The sequence below is a fragment of the Physeter macrocephalus genome, chromosome 17 (genome assembly GCF_002837175.3).
Source record: "Physeter macrocephalus isolate SW-GA chromosome 17, ASM283717v5, whole genome shotgun sequence".
In the NCBI taxonomy this organism is placed as follows: domain Eukaryota; kingdom Metazoa; phylum Chordata; class Mammalia; order Artiodactyla; family Physeteridae; genus Physeter; species Physeter macrocephalus.
The window spans coordinates 10,525,640-10,548,203 of NC_041230.1; the positions used below are offsets into that span (position 1 = coordinate 10,525,640).

At 56.3% G+C, this 22,564-nt stretch overlaps 2 protein-coding genes and 1 non-coding gene across 6 annotated transcripts in view; 2 read left to right on the top strand and 1 right to left on the bottom strand.

Annotated features, from left to right (window-relative positions):
• MEGF8 (multiple EGF like domains 8) overlaps window positions 1–21,279 on the top strand; it is a 45,786-nt gene extending 24,507 nt beyond the window's left edge. Inside the window, exons 29-42 of one of the 2 annotated variants that reach the window (XR_003676409.2) lie at window positions 453–616; window positions 1,379–1,523; window positions 2,552–2,783; window positions 3,926–4,049; window positions 4,196–4,409; window positions 4,564–4,778; window positions 9,237–9,444; window positions 9,639–9,798; window positions 10,216–10,408; window positions 10,891–11,061; window positions 11,230–11,360; window positions 11,858–11,990; window positions 14,201–18,144; window positions 18,396–21,279. Coding sequence is in view for 1 of the 2 variants with exons in the window: in XM_007102185.4 (XP_007102247.1) it covers window positions 453–616; window positions 1,379–1,523; window positions 2,552–2,783; window positions 3,926–4,049; window positions 4,196–4,409; window positions 4,564–4,778; window positions 9,237–9,444; window positions 9,639–9,798; window positions 10,216–10,408; window positions 10,891–11,061; window positions 11,230–11,360; window positions 11,858–11,990; window positions 14,201–15,469 (3,359 nt within the window). In the remaining variant the exon portion in view is untranslated. Of the gene's footprint in view, window positions 1–452; window positions 617–1,378; window positions 1,524–2,551; window positions 2,784–3,925; window positions 4,050–4,195; window positions 4,410–4,563; window positions 4,779–9,236; window positions 9,445–9,638; window positions 9,799–10,215; window positions 10,409–10,890; window positions 11,062–11,229; window positions 11,361–11,857; window positions 11,991–14,200 lie in introns of both variants that reach the window. The other variant, XM_007102185.4, reaches the window with a different exon arrangement.
• TRNAE-UUC (transfer RNA glutamic acid (anticodon UUC)) lies at window positions 6,086–6,158 on the top strand. Its single transcript has one exon. It is a non-coding gene; the product is annotated as a tRNA-Glu (tRNA).
• A 156-nt stretch (window positions 21,280–21,435) lies between the features above and the next one.
• Window positions 21,436–22,564, bottom strand: part of CNFN (cornifelin) — a 2,807-nt gene continuing 1,678 nt past the window's right edge. For all 3 annotated transcript variants that reach the window (XM_007102189.3, XM_007102190.4, XM_028478346.2), the window contains exons 2-4: window positions 22,270–22,383; window positions 21,672–21,808; window positions 21,436–21,575 (exon numbers count right to left, since the gene is read on the bottom strand). In XM_007102189.3, the coding sequence (XP_007102251.1) occupies window positions 21,486–21,575; window positions 21,672–21,808; window positions 22,270–22,381 (339 nt within the window). In that variant the 5' untranslated portion in view covers window positions 22,382–22,383 and the 3' untranslated portion in view covers window positions 21,436–21,485. The remainder of the gene's footprint in view (window positions 21,576–21,671; window positions 21,809–22,269; window positions 22,384–22,564) is intronic.

Sequence of the window (22,564 nt, forward strand, 5' to 3'; positions counted from 1 at the left end):
TTGTCTCCCTGTCTACCCCCATCACCCACCCACATTCTCAGGATACCGCCTTTTGAGAAGTTCAGTTTCTCTATATACCCCTCCCAGACTTCATGAGAAGCTGCCCACCTCCTGCCCAGTAGCAGTGGGTCACTGTTTCCCTCTTCCAGGTCCTAGATCAGTGCCCCTCAGGTGTTTTCCTTTCTCTCTCTCTCCTTCTACATTCTTTGATGACCGTCCGCAAGGTCATTCTGGTCACCCTGTCACCCTCTCTTCTCTTTCCCAGAGTCTCTTTAATGGTTGTCCTTTAGAACCGAAGGGAGAAGGAGGGGTTGAGAAAGGCTTCCAGGTCTCTGGCATCGGGGCTTGGTAGGGTGGTGTGGTCATGAGAGGGGGAGCCCAGGAAGATGGGGAGCGTTCCTGATCACCAGCCCTTCCCCCAGCCTCTGTGCTCACTCATCCTCCACCCCCAGGTCTATATGGTCATTCCGCTGCATATCACGAGGCCACTGACTCCCTCTACGTGTTTGGGGGCTTCCGCTTCCACGTGGAGCTGGCGGCCCCATCCCCTGAGCTCTACTCCCTGCACTGTCCTGACCGCACCTGGAGCCTGCTGGCCCCTTCTCAGGGGGCAAAGGTCAGGAAAAAAGGTCCAGACAGATGAGTACAGGGGGCAGGAGGGAGGGCCCCCCCCCCTTTCCCAGTGCCCCAGGGACTGGCTCAACCTTGGGTTCCTACCCTGCCTCCTTTCCGGTACCCCAGGTCACCCCTTCTTCTCTCTGTGACTTGGAGGTAAGACTCCTAGACCAGGAGGTCAGAGGCCTGGGTTCTGCCACAGCTCTGCCGCGCTCTGGGCGTGGCCGTGACAGGTCCCTCCCCTTCCTGGCCTCTGCAGCTGTGAAACGGGACACTGAGGCTCCTTGTGCTCTGCCTTCAAGGCCAAAGGAGACAGTGTGTGGGAGAGCATGAAACCCCGGGTATGCTGATTAGAGACAATTGCATTTGCCATCCACAAACATATTCCCAAGCCCTTCTTGGGGCTGGACCGCAAGGGAGGTGGAAGGAAGAGCCCCAGCAGGATATGCCCCGGCCCAGCTGGCGAGGTCACACAAGAAATGTGGGGCTCATCTCAAGCATCTGAGGCTGGGTTCCTGAGGAACAGCATGGGGTTCGGGGGTTCTGGGAGTTCAGGGAAAGGAGATGGCTGTGGAGACAGCTCTGAGGAATGAGGGAGGCTTCCCGGAGGAAGGAGGTGAGATTTGAGGAAGGTTAGGATTGGGTGGGCCGGTAGGGGCTGGGGCGTGGGGAGGTTTGGAGTGGAGGGTGGGCTGAGAGGGAGCACGAGGAGCGGATGGCTGTGGGGTCTGACAGCCCGTCCTGCCGTGTGTCTCCCCATCAGCCCCGCCCCCGACTTTTCCACGCCTCAGCCTTGCTAGGGGACACCATGGTGGTCCTCGGGGGGCGCTCGGACCCTGACGAGTTCAGCAGCGATGTTCTGCTCTACCAGGTCAACTGCAACACCTGGCTCCTGCCTGACCTCATCCGTAAGTCCGCCACTCTCCCTGGGAGGCCCCGGGACAACCAGGGAGGAGCCCTGGCCCTGTCCTGCGACTCTCACTCATTAGGGGTCATTTGGGCCCCTTCAGGCCCACAAGTGAAGCTCCTGTCCTCTCCACGTTATCTAAGCACCCACGGAGACACCCTCCTTTTTTTTTCCTTAGAAAAATTTTTAATTCTGTTTTTGAAGTAATGATAGTGATTGTAGATAATTTGTAAAATAGGAAGGAAAAAATCCCCCATAATCCCATTCTCTAGAGACAACAACTGTCATATGTGAGGGTGCTTCCTTCCAGTTCATAGGTTGGAAAGGGATTGTATCTTGCCGTTTTATTTCATTTGACAGTCATTGTAAGTGACTGACTGTGTGTGTGTGTCTCCGGGCCTGTCTCCTTTGCTTTTTGTTTCTCTCTCTGACTCTCTGTCTCTAACTCTCTTTTGCTGTTAATCTATTTTTTCCACTATTCTGTGACTCTTTTTTTTTTTTTTTTTTTTAGGATTTAAAAAAATGTAGGTGAAATTCACATAACAAAATTAGTCATCGTAAAACGAACAATTCAGCGACATTTAGTAGCTTCACAGTGTGGTTCAACCACCACCTTGGTCTTGTTCCACAACATTTTTTTTTTTTGGCCGCGCCACGCGGCATGTAGGATCCTAGTTCCCCGACCAGGGATTGAACCCGCGCCCCCTGCAGTGGAAGCGCGGAGTCTTAACCACTGGACCGCCAGGGAAGTCCCCGGGTTCCACAACATTTGTCTCTGTTCTTATTCCACTCTTTTCTGTTCCTTTTTTCTGTTTATATGTCTCTCTCCCTCTCTTTTGTCTTGCTGTCTGTGTCTGATGCTCTTGTCCTATTTGGCCTTATCTATCTTCTCTCTGTCTTTCACTGTGTGTCTCTGCTCTCCTTAGACTGTCTCTCCTCTCAGCATCCCTCTCTGACTGGTACCTTTGTGTGAATCTCTTCCTCGAGTCTCCTGCTCTCTCTGTCTCTGAACTCTCTGTCTTTCCCCAGGCCCAGCCTCTGTGGGACCGCCAATGGAGGAGTCTGTGGCCCATGCTGTGGCGGCGGTAGGGGGTCGCCTGTATATCTCAGGAGGCTTTGGGGGAGTGGCCCTGGGCCGCCTGCTGGCCCTGACACTGCCCCCTGACCCCTGCCACCTGCTGCCCTCGCCTGAAGCTTGTAACCAGTCAGGGGCCTGTACCTGGTGCCATGGGGCCTGCCTGTCTGGGGACCAGGCCCATAGGTAACCATGGAGACTGACAGCATGTGGGTGGGTGGGTGGTACTGGTACCCTCCAAAGTGGGTTCTGTACCAGGCCAGGCTTGTGGGGGAGGCCTCAGCAGGGTATGGTCTGATTAGGAGACCAGCTCACATGGGAAAATGTGCAGCTGATCACAGGCAGGGTCTGGCTCGGGGACCTCACCGAGTGGGGAGCCCTGTTTGTGGGCTGGGGTTAGCTGAGTCTGAACTGGGCCCTAAGTGACCAGTCAAGTTTAGACCATGAGGGTTCAGAAGTGGGGCTGTATCTGGTGTATTTTAGAAACCATCTGAGTTGGGGAAGAATGAGATTGGAAAGGTGGGTGGGTCAGCTCAGAAAGGGCTTCCAGTGCCTGGCTGAACTGGGCTCCGTCCAGCTCCAGAGACGCCTTGTCTGGAGTTTGGGAATCCAAACATATCAGGAGGCTGAAGGCACTGTCCTAGGTTTAGGACAAACTAACTTGACTGCGCAGTTATCCTGCACTGGTATGAGGCTACTAACGTGGTATGAGGCTACTAACGGGCTTTATTTTGTCCCATTAAATGTGTCACCATGTTTACTACAGAATATTAAAGGGTTTGATTTTTAGGGTGCTCCCCCAGACTCTGCTAGGGGTATTATGCTTTTCTGAAACTTGGAAAGTTCTGAAACAGGTGTGCCTTCAAGGATTTTGAGTAAGGGATTGTGGCCCTCCACTGTGGGTGATGGGGAGCCACAGAAGGTTTAAGCAGGAGAGGGCAGGGGCAGGTTTGTGAAGGAGGGGGTGGTGAGGGGAGGCTGCAGGTGGAGGCCTGGAAGGGGGAGGCTTGAACTGGGCAGGGGGCTGCAGGGGTGGAGGAGGAGGGGGTGGTCAGAGAAGAATTCAGGAGGCAGAGCCCTCGATGGCTGGAGGGCCAAGAGGACATGGGATATCGTCCAGTGTCTCTGGCCTGGGTGATAGGTGGACGTGGGACCATCACCAAGTGAGTTGGGGAGGAGCAGGTTCGGGAGGCCTGTGCTGAGAGCAGTTTGGGATGCATATAGGACCTGCAGGACGGTGTCCACGAGGCACCAGGAAGAGGCGAGAGCGTGAGGAGGAAGGGTGGGGCCTGGCTGAGTGTGATGAGCCAGACCTCATGTCTCCCCAGGCTGGGCTGTGGTGGTCCCCCCTGCTCTCCAATGCCCCACTCCCCCGAGGAATGTCGACGTCTGCGGACCTGCAGTGAGTGCCTGGCCCGCCATCCCCGGACCCTGCAGCCTGGAGACGGAGAGGTGAATGATGGGGCTGGGGGTGGGGAAGGGGGCGTGGCTCAGGCACCACTGAGCTCTTCAGCTGGGATTGGGTGGCAAGAGCTGAGGCTGGAGGGACGCTGGGGGCGCTGACAACCCCCCTGAGCCCGTATCCCTCCCCCCGCCAGGCATCTGCCCCCCGCTGTAAGTGGTGTACCAACTGCCCAGAGGGTGCCTGCATCGGGCGCAATGGGTCCTGCACCTCGGAGAATGACTGTCGCATCAACCAGCGCGAGGTCTTCTGGGCTGGGAACTGCTCGGAGGCCGTGTGTGGGGCAGCGGACTGCGAGCAGTGCACAAGGGAGGGCAAGTGCATGTGGACGCGGCAGTTCAAGAGGACTGGTGAGCGCCGAGGCTTGCTCCCCGAGGGGAGAGTTTGGGGGCCTGGATTCCTGCTCCAAGGACGCCAGGGGCTCAGGGGCCTGGTTTGAGGGAGGAGGAGGGGAGGGGGCTGGGGGCCCGGACCTGCTTCTAATCCGTGTGCCCCCGACCCCAGGGGAGACCCGCCGCATCCTCTCGGTGCAGCCCACCTACGACTGGACGTGCTTCAGCCACTCTCTGCTGAACGTGTCCCCGATGCCGGTGGAATCATCGCCCCCGCTGCCCTGCCCCACGCCCTGTCACCTCCTGCCCAACTGCACCTCCTGCCTGGACTCCAAGGGTGCAGACGGGGGCTGGCAGCACTGTGTCTGGAGCAGCAGCCTCCAACAGGTACTGACTGCCCCCAGCGGGGTGTGCGGTGGCCCCCCTCCCTGCTGCACACGGACCTTTCTCTAACCCCACCGCCACGGTCCTGCGTCTGCCTCCATTTCCTCAGGGCTGGTCCCACCATCACACTTCCTCTTTCTTCCCACTTTCTCTTCTCTCTCCCCTTCCAACATCTCTTTCTTCCCTCGTTGCCTCGTTCTTGTTGTTTTTTTGTTTTTTGTTTTTTTTGGCCACGTCGCACGGCTTGGGGGATCTTAGTTCCCTGACCAGAGATCGAACGCGCGCCCCCAGTGGAAGCGTGGAGTCTTAACCACTGGACCACCAGGGAAGTCCCTCTCCTTGCCTTGTGAGTCTCCCCGTCATGGTCCCAGCGCCCCCTTCCTGACTCCTCAGCCCTGGTGTCTCTCCAATTCTCAATTAAGCTCTCCTCGCCCCATCCTTCCCATGACTCAATACCATCTCCCTTCTCCCTCACACACCTTTCCACTTTCCTCCTCCATCTCTTTCTCTCTCTACTTTTAGAAATTTTGGTTGTAAGAAACAGAAACCCACTTGAGCTGGTGTTATTATAAGGAACCGGGGGTATTTGATGTTGTCTGAAGGTAGGAAGTACTGTTGCTTCATCCTTCTCGGGCCGCCTGGTCTCTGATCTCAGCTGTTTTCTGAGCGTCTCCATCCTCTGGTTTCTCTCGGCTTGATCATCAACACACACCGCCTCAGCTGGCAGACCTTGACCCTCCGTCTATGTGACTTCCTTTTTAAAAAAAAAAAAAAAAAAAATTATTTATTTATTTACTTGGCTGCGTTGGGTCTTAGTTGCGGCCTGCGGGCTCTTTGTTGAGGCACGCAGGCTTCTCTGTAGTTGTGGCACACGGGCTCAGTAATTGCGGCACGCAGGCTTAGTTGCCTCACGGCATGTGGGATCTTAGTTCCCCGACCGGGGGTCGAACCCGCGTCCCCTGCATTGGAAGGCGGATTCTTAACCACTGGACCACCAGGGGAGTCTCTATGTGACTTTCTAATTCCAGAGACCACAGTCATCTCTGTGTCCTGTTAGTTCACATTCTCAGGGAAGACTTCAGCTCAGCTCACGAGTTAGATGTCCAGCCGTGGTCCAGTGAGATGTGGCCAGGGAAGGGAAGGAGCACTGCTTCTGACACGGCCATTCAGACCCACCCCTCATCTATGGCTGTGGTCTAGAGAGATGATTCTTGAACATGGGCATGGTCTGGGGGGGTACAGTCCACCCCTTGGCTGCCCAGTGCGTGCTGTCTCATAAAGTCCATTCCAGAGACGCCTCTGGGGGGAATTCCCTGGTGGTCCAGTGGTTAGGACTCCGCACTTTCACTGCCGAGGGCCCGGGTTCAATCCCTGGTCAGGGAACTAAGATCCCACAAGCCGTGCAGCACGGCCGAAAAACAAAACAAAACAAAAAAACCAAAGATGCCTCTGCCTGGCGTGATTTAGCTGTCCCAGTGGCAGACACAGGCAGTCAACCCCAGCCCCACCCCAGCAGGAGATAAGAAAGCTTCAGCTACTGCTGTCACATCCAGAAACAGTGTCACTGGGCCAGAGTTGTGAGTCTGTCTACTCCTCATTCATCTTTCTTGTGCAAGACCCGACTGAGGTGTGATTACTCACCATCTCACAACCCAAGAGCCTACACGAGTCTTTGGTAAAATAGGAGTGCTATCAACAGACCCTGTCTGGGGTGTTTTCCAACACCAAAAACCAGTTCTCCAGTTCTCTGGATGCCAACTATGTGTCCAACAGTTCAGTTAATTTCTGACACTATCTACCTGAAATCAGAGTCAGTTCCCACAGGTTAAAGTGTTCAATTCCACAAGACTGCTCCCACTTCAGATGCCAGTCACAAATCCAGGCTAACTGGCTGTAAATTGGGGGATCCTACCACCCCCTCTGCAGGTTTGATAATTTGATAGAATGGCTCACAGAACTCAGAGGAACATTTACTTACTCATACTGGTTTATTATAAAGGATACAACTCAGGAAGAGCCAAATAGAAGAGGTGAATAGGGCAAGGCATGCGGAGTTTCCATGCCTGCTGTGGACATGCCACCCTCCCAGAAGATGCATTCATCAACCTGGAAGCTCTCTGAATCTCGTTGTTGTTGTTGTTGTTCTTTTTTTTTTTTTTTTTTGGCCGTGCCGCACGGCTTACGGGATCTTACTTCCCCGACCAGGGATTGAACCCCAGCCCACAGCAGTGAAAGCACAGAGTCCTAATCACCGGACGGCTGGGGAAGTCCCCTGAATCTCATTGTTCAAGTGTTCTTATAGAGCTCAATCTTTCCCCTGACCCCCAGTGGATGAGTGGGGCTCTAATCACTTGGTTTTTCTGCTGACTCCCCTAAGTCACCCCATTAGCATAAACTCAGGTGTAAAAGGGGTTCCTTATGAACAGCAAAAGACATCCCCACCACTCAGGAACCCCTATGTGTTTTAGTAGCTCAGTACCAGGAACCGGGGACAAAGACCAGATACATTTTTGTATCATACCACACCGTCCCATAGCAAGATCGTCCAAATTAGATGGGAGAATGTATGTAGAGCATGGAGCCCGGCCTGCTATTCAGTAAAAACTCAGTAACATCCCCACGTTCCGCCCACTGGGAGGATTCCCAGTCTCCGCTGTCTGGGACACACCAAGAGGGTCAGTGCAGCGGCTGGGAGTGGGGGGTGCTCCCCGTGGGGCTCTCGGGGTGGCTGCAAGGGCAGAGGTCCCCTGCGGTGGCACCTCTAACAAGCAGAGGCCTCTCGTCCTTAAGCCTGGGGTCCTTCCGGTGATACACGTCCTCCCTAAATATTATTGCGATTTCCATTATCTGTCTTTATTGGGATCCCAGGGACTGGAAGGCAACACCAGAGAGCCTGCAGGCAGCTCAGGAGGTGTGAGGCGGGAGGGAGTGGTGGGGAGGCTGAATGGAGAGCGTGGAGCTGATGCTGCACGGGAATGTCAGAGGGCTGCTGCCAGATCTTCTGATTTCTGGGAAAATCAGTTAAAACCGTTGGCTCGGGTGTTTTAAACACACAGATCAGTCGTAACAGGTGCACAGACCAGACCTGTTGTGATTCCGCTCAAGGGCAGCCTTATTTTAACAGTCAGGCATCGTTCTTCTGAATGCCTTTGGCCTCAGGGCCTGGGGCAGACAACAAGGTGCTCTCTTCCCCGGCTGGCTGGCTGGCTGGGTGGCTGGCTTCTTCCCTCCTTCCCTTTGTCCTTTTACCAGATTCTTCACTGAGCACCTTTCTTGTGCCGGGCACTTTGCTAGGCTGTGGGCATATGTCAGCAGATGAGCTAGGATCCTGCATCTCTTCCAGGGACACAGGAAATGCAGTTTATGGGGTTGGGCAGCATCACATTTGGCCACTAGGGGGCTCCCAGCAGAAAGTGCTGAGCAGACTGGAGCCTTGGGCTTCTCTTGGTCCCCTTCCAGATTGCCCCTCTGTTTGTCAAGGGGTGCCCTAAATTCAGATCTGGAAGCCTAATCTGGAGGAGAATTTGGCTCTGGCAGTTCAGCCAGGCTCGGCTCATCACCGGCGTAACCCGTAGGGACTCAGAGCTCCGGCCACAGCTATCAGGGTTTTCTATTTCAGGACTGCATGGTTGCTTTGTTTCTTCCTAAGTGCTTCCAGACAGCCAGCCTAGACTAATCTCTTTCCTCTTATACTTTACTTAAGGCCCAAGCCGTAAATAAAATGCTCTCATACACTGAGGTAAGTTTCCAGGAGCGTGAACCTCATTGAGCACCGTGTCTGGGCCCCAGGACATGATAAGTGATGGTGTGTGAGTTGCTGTGCAGCCCCTGACCACGGACTCCTCAACTTCCCAGCCAAGGGCGGGAGGATCCTGTTGCCCCAGCAGCTGGGTCCATGTTCTAAGAGGCTGTGGCTGGCAACCCCCTTCCTGATGCTTGTTTCTTTTTCCACCTGGGATCATTGCCGTTCTTTGATTGTAAGAAACAGCTGCATCCCAAGCCAGGTGGGTAAAGGGGCTCATTATACCAACACAGTGGTGCCTCTTGTAACCCAGGTGGAAAGTGCAGCCAGGCCCCACCAGGGACTGGAGATGGATCCTGGAAAGCTGCCTGTCTGCCTGTCTTTGGGGTGCGTGATTCTCATCTATGCTTCCTTCTGTCTTTGCTCTTTTCTTGCCTCTCTCTGTTCTCTTCATTCGCTGTCATTTGTTCATCCAAACGGCCCAGCCAGCCCTAGTCTACACAGTCTAGTTTTAAGGATGTCCCTAGCCTGACTTCTGGTCTGAACTTCTAGATACAAATGCCGAGGAGGGAGAATGTGATGACCCCTGCTGATGTCCATTTTGGTCCACCTGGTTGTGGCCAGCAGGGGTGAGATCTCGAGAAGAGGGTGCAGTCCAGGAAGATACCCAGGAGGTGTTTGTTTGATCTTCTTTCTCTGCCATTTCCCCTCCCCTGTAGTGTCTGAGCCCCTCCTACCTGCCCCTGCGATGTATGGCTGGAGGCTGCGGGCGGCTGCTCCGAGGACCCGAGAGCTGCTCCCTGGGCTGTGCTCAGGCAACCCAGTGCGCCCTGTGCCTGCGACGGCCCCACTGTGGCTGGTGTGCCTGGGGGGGCCAGGATGGGGGTGGCCGCTGCCTGGAGGGTGGACTCAGCGGCCCCCGCGATGGTGAGACGGGTTTGCGGACGGGGTGAGTGGGGCTGGTCCCTGTCTGCGTTCTGACGTGGGGTTTGGTGCAGAGAACGTGGAGGGGCGCTGGGGGTTCTCACAGGTGGCGCTCAGGGGAAGGGGGAGCACGGGCCCGGGTGGCTAGGCGGGTGGTTCAGAGGCCTCCACAGTGAAGCCCTGTATCGTCATGCCAGGGCTGACGTGTGGGCGACCTGAGGCCTCCTGGGCCTTCCTGTCCTGCCCCCCTGAGGACGAGTGTGCAAACGGGCACCACGACTGCAACGAAACACAGAACTGCCATGACCGGCCCCACGGTTACGAGTGCAGCTGCAAGACGGGCTACACCATGGACAAGTGAGGCTACAGGCCAGACGGGGGGGGGGCCTGGGTGGGGTTGAGGGGAGCGGGGCCAGGCAGACCGTGGGGTGGGAGAGTCTGTGGGGAGCGGTAAAGGACGGGGCATGGATCAAAGTGGGACGTAAGAAAACATAGTCCAAGGTGTGGAGGGGGGTGTGAGGGCGGGGGCTAGGTCGTGGAGGGCAAGGTTGGTGAGTTAGTTTAACAGGGTGCCCTGGGAAGGGGGTCATCGCCCCTGGAGGAGGCGCTGGGCTGGACCCGGGGCAGGGGAGTGATGCAGCAGACCGGGGGGTGGACTGGTTGCGAAGAGGGTGGGCTGGCCAGTGGTGGCCTCGGAGGCGCGGTGACGGCTGGGTGTGCCTTTGGGAGGGAGCGGCCTGCTGCCCTGCGCTGACTCCTGCCCCACCCCTGCAGCGTGACGGGGCTGTGCCGCCCCGTGTGTGCCCAAGGTTGCGTGAACGGCTCGTGCGTGGAGCCCGACCACTGCCGCTGCCACTTCGGCTTTGTCGGCCACAACTGCTCCACGGAGTGTCGCTGCAACCGCCACAGCGAGTGCGCCGGCGTGGGGGCCCGCGACCACTGCCTGCTCTGCCACAATCACACCAAGGTGTCCGTCCGGGACCTCAGGCCTTCGCCCCGGGCCTCTGTGCCTTCAGCCTACACTCAGGCATCTTGAGCCTCCTTCCAAGCCCCAGTGAGCTAGGCACAGGGAGGAGGGGGCCTAGCCCTATCCCAGGGGAGTACGAGAGGACCCTGGGGACACCGTCTGGGTCTGTATCACAGAGGGGCTGCCCTGGATAGCGGGACAGAATTTGTACTGGACCAGGGAGGGGGATCACGTGGAGGAGCCTCTGGGATCCTGTGGGGAAGGGCTTTCTGAGCTCAGCACTTGGGGCTGAAGGGGGGTGAAACCCCATCACTGGAGGTGTGCAAGTGAAGGCAGAGGGCTAAATGGCAGATGGGCTGGGACTGCCCAGGCCAAATGCCTGTGCTGTTGCTGCCCTCCCCTGGTGCTCTCAGAACCTTCCCCCGCTCTCACACCCACTGTGACTCTTCACCCCCTCTGACTGCCCTGTCCCTGGTTTCCAGGGCAGCCACTGTGAGCAGTGCCTCCCCCTGTTCGTGGGTTCAGCCGTGGGGGGCGGGACCTGCCGGCCCTGCCACGCCTTTTGTCGGGGCAACAGCCAGGTCTGCGTCTCCAGGAAGGAGCTTGAAATGGCCAGGAGGGAGCCGGAGAAGTACTCGCTGGATCCAGATGAGGTGAAAGAGGCTGGGGTCCTGAACTCCTGGGTCTGAAGGAGGAGGGGGCCGGGGGCTTGGACTCCTAGTCTGAGGGAGGAGGAGGCTGCTGGGGTCTGGACTCCCGGCTCTGAGGGAGGAGGGGCTGGCCCATGCCTTTTTGTGATCATCCTGTCCTTCCTTGGCCAGATTGAAAACTGGGTGACAGAGGGTCCTAGCGAAGATGAGGCCGTGTGTGTGAACTGCCAGAATAATAGCTATGGGGACAAATGTGAGAGCTGCCTCCATGGCTACTTCCTCCTCGATGGGAAGTGCACCAAGTAAGTGGAAGGGGGGCCAGGAACCCTTGCCCCGCTCAGTAGGAATAGCTCTGGGAGCCAGGCTCCTCTCCCCAGTCCTCTGCCCTCAGTCAGGAAAGGATGAGATCCCCTGAGGCAGGGGTTGGGGGCGATGAACTAGACTCAGGTGGGAGACCCTCTCCCTCAGGCCAGTGCTGAAACGCAGGCTACCGAGCAGCCCTGGTGGAGACTCTTGGGCAAAAAGAGAAAGGGCCCTGAGGGAGAGGCCTCGAGACAGCCTCCCCATTCCACGCCCTTCCTTCTGAATGGTCAGTAAGCCCCGGAGTCCGTCCATCCTGGGTTCTAATCCTGACTCTGCCACTTACCAACACTGTGGCCTTGGGGTAAACGGCTTGACCTCTGTGAGCCTCAGTTTCCTCTTCTGGCCTCATGGATTGGAGCTCACGTTTGCAGCGTCCAGCCTGGGCCCCTGTAGGTCATGGGAGCTCTATAACCCCCGTCTTCTTCCCTCTCTTCAGATGTCAGTGTAATGGCCATGCGGACACATGTAACGAGCAGGATGGGACAGGCTGCCCGTGTCAGAACAACACAGAGACGGGCACGTGCCAGGGCAGCTCCCCCAGCGACCGCCGAGACTGCTACAAATACCAGGTGCGGCTGGAGAAGCAAGTTATGGGCGAAGGGCCCCACGCCCAGAAGAGGTCAGAGCTGGGATGAGGTAGCCTGGCCCGGGCAGGACTGACCACGTGGTTCCGATATCTGTGGTCATGGGGATCAAGGTCAACTTGATAGCCTGTTCCTGAGCCCTAGTCAGTTTCAGGACCCGGGCGGTGATGCTGGGATCCCAGAAATGAGCCTCTTGTGGGCGGTGGAGGTGAGGAGACGGACTCCATTACGGATAGTCACAACTCAAAGACTGCAGATGCCAGAAAACTCATCTCGTAGTAGCTTAAGCAAAAAAGAAAATGTGTCGGCTCTCAAAACTGAGGTCTGGAGTCCACCTCGGGAATGGCCGGATCTGGGTGCTCACACAGTGCAGTCAGGAGGCCTTCTTTCCCTGGATCTTGACTCTGCTTTCCCCTGGGTTGGCTTCATTCTCAGGCAAGTTTTCGCTCAAGTGGCGGCCCTCACCTGATCACTTGGGGCCAGTAGGGGATCTCATATTATTACTAATAGCCATATGCAAATTCCCCTTGAGTCCATATCCCTTTTTTTCAGCTGGGGGGCTCCTGGAGCCCCTGTATTGACTGCCTGGTTGGTTACTGTGTTGCAGGCTCACCTCCCACAGAGGGGATAGTCCATGTTCCTTCCTTGGAGTACAGCTCCTACCACCCCACCCACCTACCTACCTTCTCTCTAGTTCCAGAAGGAAGAGAGAATCCCTTGCTTGTCTCAGTCTCCCTACCCATCTATTGGCAAAGATGTGACTACACCCAAAATGGCGACAGAGCTTCACAAGCCTTACTGACCCCTAACATTTCCATCCAAGACCAGAATTTTTGCTTTCTTTTTTTTTTTTTTTTTTCCGCCTTGCCGTGCGGCATGCGTGATCTTAGTTCCCCAACCAGCCAGGGATTGAACCCATGCCCCCTGCATTGGGAGCTCAGAGACTTAACCACTGGACCGCCAGGGAAGTCCCCAGAATTTTTGCTTGCTTGATGCATAATCAAAAGGCCCATTGGTCTTTGTCAAAACAGACAGCTTCAGAGCTTAATTCAGACCTCCTCCTCCAGCAGCTCTGTTGGTAGCTCTGAAACAGCAGTTTCTTTAGCTTCTAATGATAGCAGTAGTGGTTAGTATGTAAGGAGTGCCTGCCATAGATACAGCGGAGACAGCACAGACATGGAAGGCTCATGAAGGCTGTGCTAGGGCCTCGGTGAGCTGTGGGCATAAGAGCAAAAGGAGGCTCAGAAACTTGTCCCAGGTCAGACAGCTGGCTGGGTTTGGAGCTTGGACTGACCTGGTCAATCCCAGAGATTGAGTGGTTTCCACTGGACTACAGGAATCAAAATAGCTGTTATCCAGCCAACTCATTCACTCAGCACCTATTTACTGAGCACCTAATATATGCCAGGCACTGTGCAAGGCACTGGGACACTGTAGGGAACAAAACAGGCAAAATGTTCTGTCCTCAGGGAATTCATGGAGGAGTCCAGCAACCAACGAATGAATATGTCAGACATGCCGTGTGTTAGTGATGAGCAGTAAGGAGGAAAATTAAGCAGAAAGGAGGGCTAGGAAATGTTGGGAGCGGAAATGGTAGGTACAGTGGCCAAGGAAGGCCTCAGTGAGAATGTGACACTTGAGTAAAGACATTCAAACTTGGGGGGGAGGGGCGGGGCAGGCAGGAGAGCGATCCAAGCAGAGGCTCAACCAGTGCAAAGGCCCTGAGGCAGGACCTACCCAATATAGTCCAGAAACAGCAAGGCTAACAGGCAAGGCTGGCTCACCTGTGCTGGACCTGTGATTTCAGTAGTGTTTACTATCTGTGTACAGAGGAAGAATCTCCAGTTCAGCAAGGTTAAGTCACTATTCCAAGGCCACACAGCTGGTGAAGAGGTAGAGCCAGGATTCAACAGAGCTCTTCATTGCTGTGCCTCAGAGTTCCATAGGCCTTGCCATTAGGGTGCTGTGGTCACTGGGGTGACACCAGGAACATCAGTGCTGGAGTGTAGGATGCTGTTAGTGTCCACCCTGTGTCAGGGAAATCCAGGGAGGTCACAAGGAAGCTGCTGGGACACTGTGGAAACCCAGGGCAGGGGCTACTTACCGGTAGGTACAAAATATCCGTCCTCCTTGGAGGAGGGCTGGACCCCGAGTTCAGCTCTGATGGCCGCTTCCACTCCCTACCCTGCCCACAGTGTGCCAAGTGCCGGGAGTCATTCCACGGGAGCCCGCTGGGTGGCCAGCAGTGCTACCGCCTCATCTCCGTGGAGCAGGAGTACTGCCTGGACCCCACGTCCCAGACCAACTGTTTCCATGAGCCAAAGCGCCGCGCTCTGGGCCCCGGCCGCACTGTCCTCTTCGGCGTGCAGCCCAAGTTCACCAACGTGGACATCCGCCTGACGCTGGACGTGACCTTTGGCGCCGTGGACCTCTACGTCTCCACCTCCTATGACACCTTCGTGGTCCGTGTGGCCCCCGACACTGGCGTCCACACCGTACACATCCAGCCGCCACCGCCTCCCCCAGCCCCCCCACCCCCGGCTGATGGTGGGCCCCGGGGGGCTGGGGATCTGGGGGGACCCGGGCCCGGAGGTGGGCCGGCCACCCCAGCGGAGCCACGAGTGCGGGAGGTGTGGCCACGGGGCCTGATCACCTACGTGACGGTGACAGAGCCATCGGTGGTGCTGGTGGTCCGTGGCGTGCGGGACCGGCTGGTCATCACCTACCCGCACGAGCACCACACCCTCAAGTCCAGCCGTTTCTACCTGCTCCTGCTGGGCGTGGGAGACCCAAGTGGGCCCAGTGCCAACGGCTCGGCCGACTCGCAGGGCCTGCTCTTCTTCCGGCAGGACCAGGCCCACATCGACCTGTTTGTCTTCTTCTCCGTCTTCTTCTCCTGCTTCTTCCTCTTCCTCTCACTCTGCGTGCTGCTCTGGAAGGCCAAGCAGGCCCTGGATCAGCGGCAGGAACAGCGCCGGCACCTGCAAGAAATGACCAAGATGGCCAGCCGCCCCTTCGCCAAGGTCACCGTCTGCTTCCCGCCCGACCCTGCTGCCCCGGCCCCCGCCTGGAAGCCGGCCGGGCTCCCGCCACCCACCTTCCGCCGCTCTGAGCCCTTCTTGGCACCCTTGCTGCTGACGGGGGCTGGCGGGCCCTGGGGACCCGTGGGAGGGAGCTGCTGCCCACCAGCCATCCCTGCCACCACTGCCGGCCTGCGAGCCGGGCCTATCACCCTCGAGCCCACTGAAGATGGCATGGCCGGCGTGGCCACCCTGTTGCTCCAGCTGCCTGGCGGGCCCCACGCACCCAACGGCGCCTGCCTGGGGTCAGCCCTTGTCACCCTGCGGCACAGGCTGCATGAGTACTGTGGGGGGAGCGGGGGTGCTGGGGGCGGAGGACACGGGGCTGGTGCAGGCCGGAAGGGACTGCTGAGCCAGGACAACCTCACCAGCATGTCCCTCTGACCCGTGGTGGGACCCTCAGCCACAGCAGTGGAGTCCCCTGAGGGGGCCGCCCTGGGCTTGGGGCCCCTCCACCTGGGACACTGTGTCCTCAGAGACCTCTGGTTTCCTTCCCCTGGGTGGGGTGGGGTGGGGTAGGGTGGGTCGGGTCCCCAGACCGGGCCTTCTTTGTTCTGCATTCAACAGTTATTTATTGAATACCTACTATGTGCCAGACCCTGTTGAAGGCACAGGGCAGAGCCGGAACCAAGACAGCCAGGGTTCCCTGATCTCGTGGGATTTAGGTTCTAGTGAAGGGAGCCCGTCGGCGTGCGCGCACACGCGCACACAAGACAGATGAGTCGGGCCGTGGCGAACGGGACGAGTGCCGTGAGGTAGCGGGGGGACGTGGCTGTGAGGAACCTTGGGGTAGTCAGTTGGTCACTGTGCGAAGCTAGACTTTAAGAAGGAAGCTGGCTGTGGGAAGAGCTGTGGGAAGTGGGGTCCAGGCAGAGGGGGCTGCGAGGACAAAGGCCCTGAGGCGGGAACCAGCTTCTGTTATTGGAAGGATCGGAAAGCTGGCCAGTGTGACCCAGACCAAGTGTGAAGAGGAGATGCGGTCAGGGTCAGGCAGGGGCGGATCACCCAGGGCCTGTGGGCCACACATCGGGTTTGGGGTTTTAGTCTCAGGGCGTTGGGCGGCCATCGGACAGCTTTACGAGGGAGAATGGCAGGATCCGATGTATTTAAGAGGTCACTCAGCTGTGTGGAGAGTGGACTGGAGACGGTGAGAGAGAGGCAGCAGGGGGCAAGAGATGGGCCAGATCAGGGAAGTGGCCGTGGGAAGAGGAGTCGGAACAGATGCAGGCTGTGGGTGGAAGGACGTGACGATGGTGTGGATGTAGGAGTGAGGGAGGGAAGGGATCCAGGCTGACCCCAACTTTGTGGCCCAAACTGTGGGTGGAAGGTGGGTTTATAAAGACGGGGCAGACTGGAGCTGTGGGGGAAGACCAGGAGGCCAGCTTTAGACCTAACATCCCCTTTAGAGACATCTCTTCGGGTAGGTCCAACCAGGGAAACAGAGTCACCCGGAGTATTTCAGCAAAGGGAGCTGAGTGCGGGGATGGGCTGTACGGGTGAGGGACGCTGCCGAGAAGAGATGGGACAGTGAGGCAGCCCGGGGGTGAGCCAGAGCAGGACGCTGCTGCTGCCACCGCTAGGCTGGAGGGACGAGGCTCAGGTGGTGTTACCTGACCCCAGGACCAGGGTCACTGTGCTCAGAGGGGGCATAAGGAGACAAAGCCCCTGCCTGAGATGCCGCCCCAGGAAGGGCAGGGTTGGGTGGGGGACACCAGGGTTGGGAATAGAAATGGCAGAGTTTTCAACATACAGCTCTCTTCCCAGACGATGCTGCCTTGAAGCAGCATCTGGCCTTTCCCCAGGGCTTACCCTCACCCCAGCCACCACCTTGGACTTCTGAGCCCTTCTGCCCCTTGAGGACCGCCTCTGCCCCCCACCCCATCCTAACCATCTTGAACTTGGGACTCCTCCTTTCCCAAGACTCCATCCCTCAGCTGTTTTTTTGGACCTTGGGGCGCCGGGCCCTGTGTCTTCCTCTCCGTCTGAGGCCGTCTGAAAGGGGGGAGCGATTAAAGCAACAAAGTGTGGGGAAGATCCAGTGTCCAAGTGCTGTCTGTATGCAGCAGATGGGCCGTCTTGGCTTTCTGACCCACCACCTGAGAGCTGGTTAAATCAGATAAATGTCCTTGGTGTGCGCTCCAAGCCACGTGGCCTGAGCCTGGCTCTTCACTGTCTCTCCTGGCGGGGGTGGTGCCACTACAGAAGCTCTTGTTCCCCAGGAGGGATGAACTGAGGGGACATGAGGGCAGTGAGGCCTTTGACCCTTGCCCAGATCCCTGTCACAAGGAGACCCCTGCTCGTCTCAGGAAGGAAAACAGACTGCCTCGGTCCCAGGTTTGTGTTTTATTCTGGCCCCTGACCTAAGAGAATTCAGGCAGTGCAAAGACTGAGGTGAGGCCCTAGCACGGTGAGCTTTCTCTAATTCAAGTAGATTCTCACAGCCCAAACCAAAAGCATCATGGGAGCCTTGATCTGCCAGTGCCCGGCCAAGCAAGGGCCGTGTTGCGAGGGAGGGTGGGAGTGGGAGATCTCCATCCGTCAGTGGGCCTTGCTCAGCGTGGGAATCTTGCTGGGAGTGTTCCACAGTGTACTTAGAGCCCAGCCCCTGGGCACAGGCCGGCTGCTTCACCTGATACTGAGCCAAGGACATGACGATGTAACTGTTGGATTTAGGGGGCCTGTGGGTCTCCAGTGTGGCCTGTGAATATCATGGTATTTTCAGACTTTATGAGCAATTTAAGGAATTTTCAGGGATTACTCTGCCCACACACGTTTTGCCTTTATGAGCTGATAGTCGTACCTAACCTCCTAGACGTGACTGAGCTTACATTTTACTGAATACCAAATGCTAGATGGCTCGCTATCATGATCTTTCCAGCAGTCAACTCTATGAGGTAGATACCATGTAATCCCCATCTTGCAGATGAGAAGACAGAAGTTCATAGACATTATTTAGCTGTTGAGTGACAGCTGCCATTTGAACCCAGACCTGACTCTCACATCCATGTTCCTGACCACCAGGCTCTTCCACCTCCCAAGGAAGGACTGCTTTATTTAGCGTAAGTTGACCTAGCTGTCTCAACAGAGTGGACACTAGGAGTAGGTGTTCAAAATGGCCAATTTCTGCTCAGGATAAGGCAGAATTTCCCAACTGGGGAGCTAACTAGCAGTCGGACACGCTGCCTCAGGGAGTCCTGAGGCCAGTGGGGTCATCCCGCATAACCAGAAAGGAGTTAAGGTGGTTCTTCAAGACTCCTCCTTGGGGGCTTCCCTGGTGGCATAGTGGTTAAGAACCAGCCTGCCAATGCAGGAGACACGGGTTCGAGCCCTGGTCTGGGAGGATCCCACATACCGCGGAGCAACTAAGCCCGTGCGCCACAACTACTGAAGCTCACGCTCCTAGAGCCCGTGCTCCGCAACAAGAGAAGCCACCGCAATGAGAAGCCCGCGCACCACAACGAAGAGTATCCCGCGCTCGCCGCAACTAGAGAAAGCCCGCCTGCAGCAGCGAAGACCCAACACAGCCAAAAGTAAATAAATTAATTAAAAGCGCTGGCCTTCTGCTAGGTCCTGCTAAATGCTTAGAAAAAAAAAAAAAAGACTCACGCTCCATGTTGTGTTTGGACCCTTTGGTAAGGTCTCTTATTAGCAGTCACCCTGTGACTTTGCCTGCTGAGCAGAGCGTTTGCACTCTGACTGGACTTTTCCTCTGGGGCACAGAGCCACCTTCCCTCCAGCTCCTGTCACTGCTATGCAGATGCCCCTGTACCAGTGCCCCACAGCATGTGTTCCTCCTTTTCCATGTCAGCCCCTCAGCAGTTGCCTCTCCCTGGTACCCACACACCCAAATGCAAGGGGCTTGTGGTGAAGTGAGAGAAAGCCTGGACACGGGATGCTAGGGACCTGGATTCTAGCCCTTGTGTGGCCACTGATGGCCTAGGGACTTCAGGAAAAGGGGAGAAATTTTACCAAGGGCCTCCAGCACTCCAGCACTGTGTTGGGTGCTTGGCATGAGTCTTTTAATCTTCCCAACATCACAGCTGGGAGGCATGGGTTTGTTCCCCCATTCTGCAGATTCGGAAATTAAGTCCCTTGCCTAAAACTCAGGGCAGATTAGTAGATGAGTCCAGATTCCGACACAAGCCTGTCTGACTTTCCATTGCCCCCATGTATTACCTCTAAAATCTGTTCCCTTTTCTAAGCCAACGTCTCCCACCTGTGATCACACATTGTCTCCACCTCCATTGGTCTCCACACTGTTCTGGATATATAGCCATCAACAAGGTCCCTGCTCTCATGGAGCTGACAAGCCAGTGGGGAGCCAAATAATAAAAGATTTGGTATGTTGGAAAATGACCGGAAAAACAAGGAAGTGAAGGAGGGGGATGGGGAGGTAGGTACTTGCTATTTAATGTAAGGTGGAAGGGGGGGGCCTCACTCTTTTTTTAAAAATTTATTTTTGGCTGCGTCGGGTTTTCGTCAGTGCGTGCAGGCTTTCTCTAGTTGCAGCGAGCTGGGGTTACTCTTCGTTGCGGTGCAGGGGCTTCTCATTGTGGTGGCTTCTCTTGTGCGGAGCCCTGGCTCTAGGAGCGTGGTTTTCAGTAGTTGCAGCACATGGGCTCAGTAGTTGTGGCTCGCAGGCTCTAGAGTGCAGGCTCAGTAGTTGTGGCGCACGGGCTTAGTTTCCCTGTGGCATGTGGGATCTTCCGGGACCAGGGATCGAACCCATGTCCCCTGCATTGGCAGGCGGATTCTTAACCATCTGCGCCACCAGGGACGTCCCGGGCCTCACTCTTAAGATGACATGTGAGCAGAAGTGAAAGAGTGAGCCATAGGGACATCTGAGGAAAGAGCATTCCGAGTTGAGGGAACAGCCAGTGCAAGGATCCTGACGTGGGAGCGCGCCTAACATCTTAGAGAAACAACGAAAAGACTCGTGGAGTATGAGAATAAAGAGGAGGTAAGGTCACAGAGGGAATAAGAGGCAGATTGTGCAGGTCCTTGAGCCACCGTGAGGACTCTGGCTTCTACTACGTGCAGGAGGAGCCATCAGAGGGTTCTGAGCACAGGAGGCATGTGATCTATTTCAGATGTCCACAGGGCTTCTCTGTGGGGAAGAGACTAAAAGGGTGGAATTAGGGCAGGAAGCCCAGTGAGGAGCCACTGCATTTGTTTAGGCCAAAGAGGAGGGTGGTTGGAACAAGGAGGTGCAGTAGAATGGGGAGAAGGGAGATTCTGGATCTGTTCTGAAAGTAGAACCAGCAGAATTTGCTGACAGTTTGGATACTCGGTGAGAGAGAAAGTGGGCAACAGAAGGGATGGGATTTGCTATTTCCTGAGATGGGGAAGACTGTGCGAAGAGCAGACTTGGGGCGGTGGGGAATCAGGGGTTAGGTCTTAGACACGTTAAACTTAAGATGCTTATTAGACATTCCAAGTGAAGAATGTCACTCGATGGTTGAATACACACAGAGAGAGAAGAATAGCAAATAATACAAATAATATATTAATATTAGAATAGTTATAAATTATTACATAATATAATAATAATATTAACAACAGTTTGTTAAATTGACTCTGGCCTTTCCATCTGTTCCATCTCTTGCTCTCACAGTAGCTGTATGACATATTGGGGATTATCCTCAGAGGGAGAAACAGACTCAGGTTTATTAATTTACTAAGAGAACACAGCTGGTAAGTGGCAAAAGTCAAGATTGAAGCCCAGGTCTGTCCAACTTTGAGACCCAAACATTTTCTAATCTGCTAGGTGCTTTTCAGTAAAGGGGGTGGATTGAATTGTATGATCCTTGAGTATGCCTTTCAGCTCTAGAGAGTTTTAAGCCTGACAGTTCTGTGCTTTGAAGACAAAGAGCCTCCACATCTGTTAGGATTGTGGGCAGGCCAAGAGTCCATAGGTATTGAATGAGCAGGGGGGCTCTCCTAATTTTTTTCTTTGAATGGTTAGTACCTGGACAGTCCCCAGACAGCCTTTCTGGTTTTGCTTATTTTCAGGCTCTGGGCAGAGCTTCAGGTAGGCAGCTAGCGAGTTGGTGGTTTTACTTTGTTAGTGAGGACTCCCTGGCTTAGTGAGGGAAGAGACTTGCCGATGTCGTACACAGCAGATCCGGGTCAAGCATCTGACTCGACTCTGGAACGCCTTCCACACCTAGGCATGTTCCCTGTATCCGCACCTCCCTCACCAAACCTCCTTCTCCACCCAGATTCCTTCCCTGGGACAAAAAGGATGTAGGCGGAGTTGGTTTTTTAGGTTTTTTTTTTTTTTTTTTAATTGTGGGTGCATTTCTGGTGGCGGGATAGGGCGGAGGGTCAGGACCTCCCAGGAGAAGGCAGAGGAGGGCAGGCGTGACGGTGGAAAAGGAGAAAGGTGAGGGGAACGTCTTTACTCTCGGATCTTCAGTTCCCGCGCCATCTGACAGAGGGCGCAGGGCAAACAAAAGGTGAGGGCCGCCCAGTCTTTCCCGATAGAGCCCTGGAGGGTGGGAGAAAGAGGTTAGCAGCCGTAACTTGCAATCCAGGAGGCCCGTCCCCAGCCCTCGGCTCCTGCGGTCCCGGGCCCGGCGCGCACCTCGATGCGGTAGCGCTCGCGCATGCCGGTGCGCAGGGAGTTCAGGCTTCCGGGCAGGCAGGGAGTGCCGCAGCACTCGCCGAAGTCGTCGGAGATGCGGCAGGCGAGGCACAGAGGGATGAAAGTGCCGCACAGACCTGGAGGGGACGCGGGGCTCTAAGGGCGGGGCGCACCGGGTGCCGGCCGGCTCCGCCTCGGGGAGGGGCGAGGCGAGGCGTGGTCCGCGGCGCGCGGTTGAGGGGCCCAGAGGCAGCTGAGTGTTGGTGGAAGTGAGGGTCCCAGAGGGAATTAGGGGGTCCGAAGAATGGGGTTTCAAGATTGGGAAATAGGGTTGGAAGGGGGAATTGGGGCCCCCAAGGAAGACAAGTGAGGGTGCAAGGGGGACGTTGAGGGTCCCAGTGGAAGTTGGAAGGTGTGAGGCCGGGATCCTCGGGAGTGTCGGGCGTCCCAGGAAGGCATGAGGGTTAGAGACTGGGAATTCAGGGCCCAAGGAAGGAAACGGGGAGTGGGGTTAGTAGGGCGAGGAAGGGGCTGGGGGTGACCTTCGCTCCCCTCCCGCTCTTTCCCCGGGCCTGGAGAGGGAGCGGCGGGCACTCACAGATGGGCATGTCATTGCAGCAGTCCATGAGGCTGGTGTTCCAGTCACTGGGCTGGGCCGGGTAGCAGCAGCTGCTGGCACCCTGGGGCTGGCTGGTCACTGGGTAGGACATGGCTGCGGAGGGGGGAGGCGGGGGTCAGCGGACACCTATGCAGCCCCTCCCTCTGCCGGGCAGTCCGGGCAAGGCCACCAGGCCTCCCACTGAGGGGACACCACTGTGTCTCCCCCGTTCTTTTTTTTTTTTTTTTTTTTTTTTTTGCGGTACGCGGGCCTCTCACTGCTGTGGCCTCTCCCG